The sequence below is a fragment of the Podarcis filfolensis genome (genome assembly GCF_964270895.1).
Source record: "Podarcis filfolensis genome assembly, chromosome: 5".
Lineage (NCBI taxonomy): Eukaryota > Metazoa > Chordata > Lepidosauria > Squamata > Lacertidae > Podarcis > Podarcis filfolensis.
In genome coordinates this window covers 53,620,135-53,634,367 of record NC_139608.1, presented here as the reverse complement: position 1 = coordinate 53,634,367, position 14,233 = coordinate 53,620,135, and the positions used below count along the sequence as shown (strand labels likewise).

The following is a 14,233-nucleotide window of genomic DNA, read 5'->3' as shown; positions in this document are numbered from 1 at the left end:
GTTTTTATTGTAATTCTGATTTCTTTTAATATGCAACGTAAGCTGATCTGGGAGCCTCACTGGCTGAAGAGCTGGAGCAACACGTGCATGAAAAATAATAATTATGCAACATTTTAGAAAGAAAAAGTGCTGAGGCTATCTTCATCCTGCTTTATAAAATGGCTATTACCTTGGAAAATATGATTTAGGCATCTATTTTTTTCAAATTAAATATGCACTGCCTACTTCTAAATAGCTTATTTTGAAATGATATTATTATGTTTATTAGGATTGTAGAATGTCATAACAACTTCAAAAGAACTGTTACACAATGGTAAATCGCCTTCCCAGTTGACTTTGGGTTAGCCTTTAGTTTAATAGTTTATCCATCCCTGGGTAGGAAAAACATACAGTATTTATAAAGCCACTTTCTGTGAGCAAAACTAGACATGTAGGTGTCTTCAGTTCCTTTTTAAAACTTACTTTTAAAAAAGACTGTTTGCTGCTAAAATGATGAGATATAAACATGTTGTTAACATTACATATGTGTAAGTTATCTAGGTTTGGTTCACAAATACATTAGGAACTATGCAATTCATGTAGATCAACATCTGGGATGCTTGTTAATATCAAGTGCCAGATTAGAAAATATGCCATGAGAATTATTTTTATTAAATAAGAAGTTCTCTGGCTAGTGATAGGTTCATAAACAGTTAGCATTCATTTTCATTTTTAATATGCTGTTAAATTGTTTCCCCAAAAGCCTGCCTGACGAATAGAGCATATCTGTCAGGGTTTGAAAAAAGTCACACTGTGTTCAGCAGCATTTCTTCCTAGGAAAGTAGATACCAAGGCTTGCACCCTTAATTTATTGCCTTCATAGTATTACAGGTTAGCCCTTGGAAAAGGACTACTAAATGTTAGGAAACAAGTTTGCACAGAATATTTCAGTATCTAGACTAGGATCTAGCTGTAACTGACTCCAAATGTAAACGTTTTAACATTTTCATCTGATGTTCAAGTAAACAATTGTGTCGATTGTTAACACACCTTTCTGGACACCTTTCTGTTGCAGGGAATGGATTATTCAGTGGCTGAGCATGTAGCCTGAGACCTCCAGCCACTTTTAGTTGATATTTGACTTCCACATTTGCCTTACTTGACAGAAGTTGCTAACTCTTGTACTTATTAGGAAAGAGGCTTTATCTTTTCATTTCCCCCCAGCATTTAGTTTTCATATAGATCAAATTAAACAATTAAGAATTAGTCTTGGTGCTTATTTCCTAAAATGGAAAGATGCTTGCAAACAGGGTACCACTTTGTAATATTTTGTATGCCGTATTCTGTTCCCCCTCCAAAAAACATCAAATAAGGCATATTGAGCTAAATATCTACCTGTAGAAAGTGAGATACAAAACAGTCTTGTATTTTGCATGCACATAGCAATAATTAAATGTTGAGGCTGCAATCCTGTGCAGTCTTCCTTTTGCAAAGTACCCCATGAAAATGTACTTCATTGCAAACAGTTATAATAAAGGAATTGCACCATAAAAATAAACAAATGTAGAGGCACATATGGCAAAAGGCACTGAATAACAGAACTGATTGCAAGCAACTAAGTGAAGATTAGACCATCCGACAGACTCTACTTATGGTATTTCAAGGGGTGCAACCTACCTAGCAATAGCTCAGTTAGTAGAGCATAAGACTCTTGATCTCAGGGTCATGGGTTTGAACCCCATTTTGGGTAAAATATTTCTGCATTATTTACAATTCTATGACTATGATCATATGAGGTTTTGATATGTAGGATGTATGACAGGAGCACATGATTCAGGGGCTTTGAAGCAGTATGAAAAGAAATTGGTTTTAAATAAGCTTCTAGCAAATGGGTGGAAGTGCCTTTATCTTTGGACTTTTAGAAAGAAGAATATAAACACTGGTTCCTCTGAGACTCTGAATCCCAGAAACCTGGACCAAAACTTCTTCAGGCATCTAAATGTAGTTATCTGAGGGAATTGATATACCTAAGTTAAATACATAAATCTCATGAAGGCAGGGTCAGTTTAATGCATAAGTAATAGTATGTTTTAGAGACATTGCTCAGAGACTTTCATGAATTCCGCAGACCTTTTGTGGGAATGGATTTAGGAGCTCTCGTGTACAATTTGTAGAGTGTGTGTGACAAACCAGATCACATTTGTGTTTATCTTCCAGAGTTTTGCAGCAGCTGTTCTGTCAGTCATCCAAAACACCTTCCCTACTTTCTTACACAATGCATACATGTTTTAATGATTTTTATATTAAGTCACAACCTTTGTAGTTTTTCCTTTCATTGATCTAGGAACTAGAGTTTGAAAGTTGAGTGGATATGAACATGCAGTTTTATATTGCCCACTCTCTTATGAAAAACGATTCTGTCAACATACAGAGTTCCTGACAGTTAAACAGGCTGTTAGTCCTTGCTGTGGTGCCTTAATGGAATGGAAATTCCTCTGAATTACCACCCACTGTTGCAAGGACATCAGTGTAACTACATGGTGTTTGGTGCTTTTTAAGTTGAAAGAGATTTTAAATAGTCTTCTGCTCCCTACAAATGTCTGTCTCCGAAACTGGTTCCATAGCAGAAAGGGAATATCGCTCCATAGTAAATGCTGAAGCCCTCTGAATGGTTGATCTGCATTGGTACTAATAGACCCTCGCCTATTAAAAATAACCTTTTAATTTGCTTTTCAAATTTGATAGTGTTTATATTGACAGCAGCTTGCACCACTAGCACAGGGTGTCTTCAAGTTATAATGTTGCAACACACAAGCTGTCTGTGGATCTTATAAAGTGTAGCCGTCAAGCAAAACGATATGTGCAGGGTTTTCCTGAGGAAGACAACACCAGCGTCTTTTCTCATCTGCATACTCCCCATTTCTTTTTCAGTAGGAAACAGCAACCCCTCAGTGGAAACTTGCCATGGCTTGTGCCTTGGAATTAAAATTCAGGGGGCTAAATAAAAAGTGCTGGAATTTAAATTAACATGCACATACAGCAGATTGGATGGTCTGCATCTTAAAATCTGCCTTTATTATGTCAGGTAACTCAAATTTATCGAGAAGTAAGCACTTTGTTTACGTAAGCATCTTCCTTCTACCTGATAAAGAGGTCTCTGTAATTTTTTAAATTTTAATGTTCAACTGCTAGCAGCAATTCCATTACAATTACTTAACTATTTTTGTGTCTCTTCTTCCTTAACACAGTATCAGGAATACCAAGTGTGTGCACATGGATTACACTTCCTTTATTATATAGTACTTTGGTGCTATTTTCTTAGACGTCTTTAATGTCAGATTCTCAGGACTAAAGTTATGCCGCTACTAGTACTAACAAGTTTATATCTGATTAAGAAGTTTAAATTTTAAAAATATATTTCCATGTTCTGTTACTGCCTTTGATAACAGGGTTGCTATTTTGAGGCTGCCGTACGCAGTTTCCATAATGCTCTTTTTGTTAAAACTCATGTTTGGCAATTAAATCCCTTTATGGTATTCTGAAGAAACGGTTTACATCTGCAGGGTAACCAAAACAAACCAAGTGGCAATTACACCAGTTAGAAAACATTTCCATACATGATCATAAGTCTGACAGTAGTTCTCTCAAATAGCCATAGTTAACAATTTTATTGCTGTTTAGCCTTACTGAAGCAAGCATTCTACTCCACTACATTTGGCATATTTTATAATGACAAGTTTATAGGAAAGAAACAGTGTGTTGCTCAGTTTCCACTGCAAAGCTGGACTACCTTCTTACCTTAGGCTTAGTAAAATATTTGTTTTGGAAGAAAATTTATTTAAAGACCTACAAAATATTCACTGTCTAAAAAGCTGCATGCAATAATGTTACTGAAGGGGGGGCAGCTGCAGTGCCTCCCCAAAATGACAACATGGAGGCCGAAGCATGTGGAAGGTAAAGAACATGGGTTTGTATCTAAACAAGTTATGCTCGAAGTACACCCATATGAATGAATGGCCCTCGTACCTACGGGACCGCCTCTCCTGGTATGCCCCACAGAGGAACTTACAGCCTTCAGACAAAAACATCTTGGAGGACCCAGGCCACAGAGAGGTTAGGCTGGCCTCAACCAGAGCCAGGGCTTTTTCGGCTGTGGCTCCAATCTGGTGGAACGCTCTGTCACAAGACACTAGGGCCCTGCGGGACTTGACATCATTCCGCAGGGCCTGTAAGACAGAGCTGTTCCGCCAGGCCTTTGGCCAGGGCACAGCCTGACTCCCTCCTTTGGCAATCCTCACAGAACTCTAGCCCAATGGTTGCCATTAATCTGTTTTGAATTAATTTTATAATGAAATGATTTTAGAATGTTTTATCATTTTACTGTTGTTAGCCGCTCTGAGCCCAGCTTTGGCTGGGGAGGGCGGGATATAAATAAATTATTATTATTATTATTATTATTATTATTATTATTATTATTGTTGTTGTTGTTATTATTATTATTATTATGTTAGTCATCTCCATTAACCTCAGTAGGTCTAATCATGTATGACTTATAGGTGGTTCAATACATGATGTGCTACAGTTCATACTGGATTAGGCCCAAGGATCATCTAGTCTAGGGGGTCAGCAAACTTTTTCATCAGGGGGTGGTCCACTGTCCCTCAGACCTTGGGGGGCCGGACTGTATGGGGGGGGCGCGAAATGAACGAATTCCTATGCCCCACAAATAACCCAGAGATGCATTTTCAATAAAAGCACACATTCTACTCATGTAAAAACACACTGATTCCCGGAATGTCCGCAGGCCAGAATTAGAAGTATATTGGGCCGGATCCAGCCCCCGGGCCTTCGTTTGCCTTAGTTTGCCTCTCCATGATCTAGTCTCCTGTTCTCACAGTGGCCAGCCAGATGGGCAGCCTGCAAGCAGGACTTGAGTGCAGCATTTGTGATTCCCATCAACTGGTATTCAGAGGCATACTGCCTGTGACAGTGGAGGTAGAGCATAACCATTGTGGCTAGTAGCTGATCTGTTTAAAAAAAAATATTTTGCCTTTGCCCACAATCCCTTTCCAGCTTGAAATATAAATATTTGGAAGAAATCTGCATCTTCACTTCTTTTGCTTACTTATTGATACACTAGAGCACAGTGTGTGATTCAGCTAGGTCTCAGAGAAAGTGATGCTTCTTGAATAGGAATTTTTGCCCCATTCTGAAGTGGCTTCATTTGCCATAAGTGGCGTACATCATGTACCCAAATCTGACTGGTTGCCCAGAAGAGAATGCGACCGAAAGTGTTTCCCTACTTCTATTCTGATATATGGAAGTTTGGTCCAATCAAAGGTGCTAAATGTTTTTGCTCTTCTGTGGACTGCTCAGCAATGGCTACAACTCATGATATTCATGCATTCTAAGTTAACTTTAGGTATTTGAAGTAAAATGTTGCAGAACAATCTCTGGAAAGTCAGTAAATATTTAGAAAATGTTTTGGCATTTGCTGACCAACAAAAAGCTAGAATTCAAATTCTTGAAAGTCTTTCCAATGTCAAATATGTCTTCCTCTGGTGCCAGATCTTTTAATTAAGGAATTACGGAGGTCTGCATAAAAGCAAAGTAATGCAGATGCTTAGCAATCGGCCTCTTTCTCAAATATGAACAGATCTTTGGAAACTACATTATAACTCTCAGATTCAGAGGTATAATTAGAATAATGAAACCAACAATTTTCCCATGCCTCAATCCTAAAGCTCCAGATTACCCAGTCTTTTGAACACCTTGGTTGTGAATGACTCCGAAAGGCCTAACAATAGACTCCACACTGTTCCCTTGTCTTTGACAAGGGCTTAGGTTTATGGAAGTCTCCTTTTTGATTGTCAAAGGGCTTGTCTAAATATTTACCATCCATTTGGAGGTTAATTAGATCTTGCCTTCAGCTACAGGCATACTGCAGTAAGAACAACACCAAAACCAAAATTAGATAGTGCTAGGGAAGGAATCCATATTACCCTTATTTTTAGTTCTTGATTCATTTGAATCTAAATTGTGTGGTAGTGGTGTATTTAATCATATTGCTTTCTTTTGATGAAATAGTCAACTGTACTTCATGGCTTTCCAGTTGGCACAAGTTTTATGGACAAGTTAAAACAGCATCTGGTGGCATGTTAACAAATTGTGACAAAGGTATGGACCATAGCACATAGAATAAAAACATTTCTATATAAATACATTTTTAATATTGGCATAAAGGCATATGCTACCCTAGCAATTTATGGCTATTATGTTCTTGAAACCATTGAGTAAAGCAGGCATTAAGAAATGCAAACTTTTCAGTAGCAACTGATAGTGAGCAATAAACATTTTTTAATTTTGTAAAATTTATATACCGCTTGACTGTAGAAACAAAACTCAAAGCGGTTTGCAAAAACCACCTTTATTTGCATATAAATCAATCAGTTCAAGAGACCCAAACTTTGGGGCCGCAGATTGTCTAAACCAGGCCCTAAGGTTGGATCCCAACCTAGTCATACCAGATGTAGACCCATTTATATCAATTGACTTCGGGATGACTAGAGTCCCAAAGATTTCATTGGATCTCCTCTAAGTATTACACAGTCTGGATCCAACCCATAGTGTGTAGTAGACACAGGAGGAAAATATATATTTGGTTTGGGGTTTTATCACAAGCAGACATTCTTTGGGTTATCCTGTGGTATGAATGGTTTAGTGTATACAAATACTATTTTTCAACATTTCAATTTTCTGAAGATTTCTGAATGTTGATGGTGGTCCCATAGAATGAGATTAGTACTATCCATTACAAGGCAAAAAGGGTAGGGTAAGAATATCAATACCATGTTTTCCTTGTAATATCAGCATGGGGCTGTGAAATGTTTGTAGAGGAGAATTGATGGCGGGGGCAGGGGGAGACACACAAATGGTTCCCGTTCCCCCTACTGCTTGATTTTTTCCCCTTTATCTAAACTGAAGGGAGGGTGGGAGAATCCTGAGAGGAAAGGTTGCAGGGAAGAACATGTGTATTTGTGTGTGTGCGTGTGTGAAAGTGTTAACCAACCCGTACACTTTATTCCCTATGATGTTCCTAGTCCCCACCCACACTCTTGTTAACAAGCAAAATAAATGTCTGCCATCATTAGTATGTGTTGAATGATTTATAAGGCACTAATATATAAGGATGCTTGCTAAACTGTAGGGGGGGGGGCTGAATGATTTAAAACCAACCTCTTTGTCTAAATTTGCTGTAGGTGTGAAATCAAATTAAAGTCTTGTAAAGCAGGACTTTTCCAAGTGATGTTCAGATACTGGACCCTCTTACAAATTATATATTGCTCTTTCTTTTGAATCGTTGCTCAAAATGTCATTCAGCTACCATCTTCGTGTGCTGCTCTTTTGCAGGTGTGCTCAGAGTTATTTGTGGTTCCTCCAGTATAAACTGAAAGCTCCGGGCTTTTCTCATTTTTAAAAAGGGCTTTCAAGTGGTTTATGCTTACTAGAGGGGCTCTCGTGTCAGCAATACATTATGTCTTTCTTCTTGAATGTCACGTTCTGTACAAATGGACTATAAGAACTGTTCTGCTGAATCAGACCAAGGGCATATCTAGTCTAGCATTCTAGTCACTCAGTGGCCAACTAGATGTTACTGTGTCACAGACTGTGCTGCTGAAATTAATGTATTGGATGCATCCATGCAGCAGTCACCTTAGACGCCCTATTCAGACATTCTTCACAGATGCACCAGATCCTTTGGAAAAGGATACCCTGCCACTTGACCGTTTTGGAGATGCAAATATCATACTCCCCATGATAATCACCTTGCTGGTCCTGATTCCACAACCTTTGTAGTTGTACACACATAGGAGCCTCATTATTTTGCTGTTTTGGGGGGAAGCAGGGGCAGCAAGGTGTTGAACATTAGGAGTGGTCCAACGACTCCATGCATGCCTTGTATGCGTGGAGAAGGTCACTCCTCAGTAGGACCTGACACTTGCACGTGACAAATGAGAATGAACCCAAGCAGAAATGGAAATCCATTCACTGAGCCCTGGTTCAGATTGCTTACTAGCCTTTGGTGCTGGCGAACTGCACCTGCCTTACCTTCACAATTCATATGTCGGTGGAATCCAGCAATGTGCGAGTGAACTTTTGCTAATGCAACAGAACTTCATCTTCCTCCCCTCCCCCCTGCACACTCACAAATATGTTCCAGTGAGGTCCCCTCAACCTTCTAGAGCAGATTTTGAGGAGTGCAGGGGTGAGGAGGTGATGTTCTGTTGGTTGGGTGGTAGTTCGCTTGTCCTCACACATAGAGCATGTCAGGTGAGCAAGGCTTTCATGTGGGAAGGTGCTTTTAGTATGATTTCTTCCCTCTTTTTGAGATGGAAGTGTGAAGTGCCTGTCCTCCTACAGCAGACCATTTGTGTGATAGGGTTGGGGGAGGGGGGGAATCAACTCTGCCATGCAAAGTTTGACTGACTAAGCCAGAGTAAAACATCAGTGGATTGAAAGATTCCTGCCCTGTGTTTTTGGGAGTTGGATACTGCAAATATGGGCGAAAATCCCCACTCAGGATAATGTGACGAGGAAACGAATTTTCAACATTATTAGGCCATAGCTGAGAATCTTGGATCACTTGATGTATGTACGAGATCTAATTGCTACCCTGATTCCTAGTTGCCACAGCTGTTTCATTAGACAATCCTGCAATTTTAAATATCTAGTGGTTCAAATATTCCAGTCCCTAGCTTAATGTTGTTCGTAGTCTTGCCAACCGACTTTTCTCTGAAGAATTTGTTAACTTTAATCAGTAACTTCAAATGAGGGCCTAGTTCATTGTAGAATAGTTAAGGATGCAGCAGTTTTCAAACACCAAAGCCACCTAAATAAATTTCCAAGCATTTAACTTCAGAAAACTACTATTTTATTCATACCATGGGGGATTTTCACAAAGCAATTATTGCCCTTCTTATTTCTAAATGTTGTTGTGGTTTATAGAAGAGGCAACTTGAACTCATCTGTAAATTTAACCCATTGAATATACCTTAGTCAGGCTTCTACTATGTATTTTGGAAACTTGTTTGTCAGTTCACTATAGATTTGGGCACCACTTAAAATATCATAACCAAATTATGCATAATGGTTCCTGAGAACAGATCTTTGTTTGGATGCAGTTGGGCACTACTTTGAATTAAAATAGAGAACTGCACACTGGAAAAAATGCAGTAATTTTAACTACTTATTTCAAAATTGCATTGAGTTTTTTGGGGTTTATTAGCAATTCACAGCAACACTGTGTATGAGGCTGCTAGTTAAGTACAAGTTGAATTCCTAACGTAATAGTTAGCAATACATCTATGTTAAAAACCTTCTGATTTATTTGTTTTTCTCTTTGTTATGTTTATTTGTGTTGTTGCATACTGGACATGTATCCTTGGTGCCCTGGATAAACATCCCAAATGCAGTTCACAAGGTTCCTCTGTGAATCTCCACTTGAGGTAAGAAATCATGTTTTAACTCAAAATATTTAGATTTTTAATACAGATTTATAGTTCACCTCCTCTGCCTGGTGTCTACCATTACATTTATAATGCAAAACATAACATTTCCTCAGTTCCAGTAAATTGGATAATCTGCATCTATTTGATTTTGTTGTGACTTGTTGAATACTTTGAGTCTCTTAAAAATGCTAAATGAGTTTGCACAAGATTTCTTAACTGAATACTATAGAGGACTAATGTATGGTTCTTGAATGAAGATAATATTTCATTAGTGGTTCAGATCACCATTCTGCCATGAAGCTCATTAGGTGATCAGTCAGTTTCTCTCATTCTTACTTCCTTACCTACCTTACAAAGTTGTTGTGGTGATAAAATAGGGGAAGAACCACGTGTGCCACCTTGGAATTCTTGGAGACAAGGTGGAATACAAACTTTGTTTTTTGGTTGTTGTTTTTTCCAAATGATCATGGGGACTTGTCCATCAAAGTGAATTTTGTTGTAAAGGTTAACCTATGCAAGCTAATAAATAAGGCCATGGGTAAGTCTTCGCTGTGACACCCAAAAAACCTTTTCAGGCTTGCTGAATCCTGGTATGTGTATGTGTAAAATCCAGATTTTACACCACATTATCGATTGCTTCCGTTTACTGGATTTTTTTGTTGGTATACCAGTTGCATAATGACTGGATCCATGTCCGGACACTCATACATGCACCTTCCCCATAGTGTGAGGGAAAGAGCATGGCTGTGTTTGCTTCCTTCCATCCCAGCCACTGCCCACATTTGGGGCAGATGTTCTAAAGCAGGAAGCCTGCTGTCTGCATGTAGGCTCCCTGTGTGGTTAGCAGTCAGGATTCAAATTCACACAGGGAACAGGCTCCCCATTTCAAAATGGCCTACTCCTCTTTCCCTCACACAGTGAGGAACACATACATTTAAACCCCTGAATTAGAGCTAACGCTAGCCAGTTTTCAGTTGCTGAGTCTGATGTTTTGGCAGTGGGGTGGATGTAGGGCAGGGGTGCGGATCCTTTTTCAGCCCACAAGTTTCATTCCCTTGTGAATTAAGTTGGGAAGGGCCTGGGGAGAGTTCTGAGGGCTAAATAGAGAGACGTGGAAGGCCTGCATCCAGCCCCTGAGAGCTCACCACCCCAATGCAGGGCATATGTTAGCCCAGTTTGAATGTTAAACAATATAGAGGAGCAGGTACGTGGCTTGGGGGTGTTCCTGGATTCATTACTGTCAGGTGGCCTTGGTAGTCCAGAATGCCTTCTTTGGCTGGTGGTCCAGCTGTGCCCCTATCTGGACAGGGCTAGCCCAATTTCTGTGGCCTATGCTCTGGTAACCACTAAGTTGGACTATTGCAATGCGCTATATGTGGGGCTGCCCCTGAAGATGGTTCAGAAACTTCTTATTGTTGTTGTTGTTTAGTCATTTAGTCATGTCCGACTCTTCGTGACCCCATGGACCAGAGCACGCCAGGCACTCCTGTCTTCCACTGCCTCCCGCAGTTTGGTCAGAAACTTCAGCTGGTGCCAAATTTGATGGCTAGGTTGCTCATCAGGACAGGACAAGTTCAGCTTATAACACTGATCTTGGCTCAATGGCACTGGCTGCCAATTAGTTTCTGGGTCCATTTCAAAGTGCTAGCACTGACCTATACAAGCTTACATGGCTCAGGACTTCAAATACTGCCTCTCCCCATATGAACTGACCCTGCACTTGTCACCTGAGGTCCTTCTCCATGTCCCCGAGAGGTTTGGAGAATGACAACACGGGAATAGGTCTTTTCTGTTGTAGCTCCCCATCTGTGCTCTCCCCAGAGAGGCTTACCTGGCACCATCCTTACCTGTCTTTAGGTGCCAGGCAAAAACATTCATCTTTACCCAAGCCTTCAGCAATTAAATCTATGGCCTGTTATGTGGGGGGGGGGCTGTTGTTATGATTATTTTATTATTACGCTGTCTGTTATTATGATCTGTATTATGCTTTTATTATTATACTCCATAAATTATGTTCTTGATTTTGTATACTGCCCTGGGATTACAGACTGACTGACTGAAAGAATACAATTTGCATTTAAGTGCCCATTTTGGTTTGGTTAAATTTTAAATGCCGGAAGTTTTTAATAATTTTGTATGTTGATTGCGAGTTGCCTTGAGTCTGCCCTGTGTAAGGCAACTTTGTGTCAGGCAACTAAATAAATTTGCATATACATTGAACAACCCAAAATCTGATTAATGGATATTCACTAAAGAAATTGATTGATGTATTTTTCTGACACATGTTTCTTTAAAATTATTAACTGCACATAATAGATTTTTTAAGCTCAATAACTAAAAGATTTAAATACAGCAAGCATAATTTCCCTTTTGTTTTTCAAGTATCCACTTGAAATTGCAAATTGATACCTTTTAAAATATCCTATCCCGTGCATGTGGGGCTTCTGAAATGCATTCCTTTCTTGACTCCCTACTTGCTTTCCTTCTTGAAACAGTGTTTGGCTTCTTGATCAGATTTAGCTTGTCTGATCTCCTTAATTAGCCATAACATGAGAATTTGAAACCCCCATCAGAATTGATAGGATACTTTGCAGATTCTCTCTCCCTCTCTCCCCCCCCCCCCATTCATGAGTGGATGGCTAATCCTTACTCACTGATGCAAAATATTAGCACAGACTGCTGTTGGATACCTTACAGGGTGGGCAGTTTTTTAAGGCAGATCAGTATGAGAACACATAGAGCCTCCGTGAGGCTCAGTTTATACATGCCATTAGAAAAACAGGTTTGTATTATATGCTTGACTAATGGTATTCTTGGTGAGGCAGAATTTGTTTGTAGGTTCTTTACACATCCATCCCACCCCAGCATGCTAGAGATGCTTCTCTTTAGTGCTCCCCTGCAGTTGAGTGGCAAGTAACAAACCTCACTGAGAATGCATGTTAACCTATCTTACTTTGAGAAAAATATTTGGGCAGATTTGGATGACTAAGGATGAACATATCTTACACACTACAGCCTACTTTGCAAAATATAAACTTGAAGTTATCAAAGCAGAATATGTGCTTTGCATTTTCAATAACCATTTTGTGTTTTGAGTTCCTTTGCCTTAAAAATAAATAAAAATAAACCTCAAAGGCACTTAATGTTTTCAACTTTGTTTTTGCTTCTTAAAAACAGATAACCAGGGCTGGTGAATAATTAGAACAGGTTTTAGAGTTGAGGCTTCAGATTACTTCATTTATAACAGCTAAGAGGACTTTGTTTGTTGTAGGTCTTAAAGAGTTAACTACCACATGGGTGTAATGAAATTGTCAGGTTATAGTAATTGCACCAGTAATTTGATATGTTGCTGTTTGAATGAAGCCATGTGTGGAGAGTTTGTTCCTTTTCTCTGCTGAATCTAATCACCCCCACCCAGTTTTACATTTTCCCAACCTGAAGGCTATGAAGGCTAATCGGGATCATTAGACTTAATGGGGAAAGAGCTTTTATCACCTCGTCAAATAAGGCAACCGATTTCCATTATTTGCCTTATTTTGTATGGGTGCTTATGTACACTTTGCTGTAAAAAAGGAAGGTTTATGCCAAGGATTTTTTCCTCCTGCAATGCTTTTTATTGATATTTTGAATCTTGAACTGAATTTTGTTTGGCACCACTTGCACATGTTTTCAATTAGAAGAAGCCAAATAAAAAGTCTTAAATATCCAAGGCTATAGGGATTTTTGAAATTCTCCAACTAAAAGCAAACTCCACGTGATCGTTGCAAAGCCTCTTTACCATGTATGTCACAAATAATTTCAAAACAAGAATTAAACTTTATGTGACTGAGTTCTGTTTTTCTTTTGAATTCTCAATAAACTCTTTAGAGACAACTCTCTTGGCAGTAGTAAAGTGGTTTTTCAAAAAAATCTGTTTGATTTTTTCATGTAGAGTCTTTAAATTATTAAAAGAATAAACATGTTATTGGAAAGAAAAGTGCAGTCTATATGTAAAGTATAGTCTATTTGTGTTACCAGGGAGGTGACTGTAAAGATTTTCAGCTCTTCTTTATAAGCACCAACTCAACTCGTTAAGCAGAAGCAATTGACATGCATCACTGTTGAAGTGATTAATGTTGCTTAACTAGTCTAATGGGAGTAAGCTGTGCCTATGGATTGATTTTTTTGGAGGATAAACTAGATTTGTTTGGTTATTTGAAGTTTGTAGTACTTTTTCAGCTATAACTACTGAAAAGATTTTGCTTTGTTAAGATAAATGCAGATCAGTGGGAGCTATTTCATTACTGAATAGTTATATGCTCTTAAAATGATTCTCTTAAATGCCAGTTTCCAGTTTTGTAAACACTGTGCATAAGCCTTCCTCCCTGCTTGGTTCTCTGACTTTTGCATTCCCTTTCCTCCCTTTCCTCCAGTTCTCAATCCACTTGTACAAATATTATCAGCTGATTCTTTTAATTTCTTTTAACTCCAAGCAGTCCTGTTACGTAGCCTCAGTTGTGTCTCGTGCCATGGTCTTGGCTTGCCTGCAACCCTCCTGTTATTTCCAGTTTTTATTTATCCTGAGTACAGAATAAATTTTAAAATCACATCTAAGGAAGTCATAAGATGGTTGTTAGGTGCAAAAAAAGGTATGCTGTCAGAATATAGTGGATAATAACAGACAAATAGCTACTGGTTAAAATGGAATAGGAACTCAAGTAGAATTTATAACTAGTTTTTATCTGTAGGAAAAATTGAAAATAACC

The 14,233-nt window shown here is 38.8% G+C and overlaps 1 protein-coding gene across 6 annotated transcripts in view; it reads left to right on the top strand.

Annotated features, from left to right (window-relative positions):
* ATE1 (arginyltransferase 1) overlaps positions 1 to 14,233 on the top strand; it is a 69,698-nt gene that overhangs the window by 15,393 nt on the left and 40,072 nt on the right. For all 6 annotated transcript variants that reach the window (XR_014548919.1, XM_083616976.1, XM_083616975.1 and 3 more), the window contains one exon: positions 9,453 to 9,485. Coding sequence is in view for 5 of the 6 variants with exons in the window: in XM_083616976.1 (XP_083473102.1) it covers positions 9,453 to 9,485 (33 nt within the window). In the remaining variant the exon portion in view is untranslated. The remainder of the gene's footprint in view (positions 1 to 9,452; positions 9,486 to 14,233) is intronic.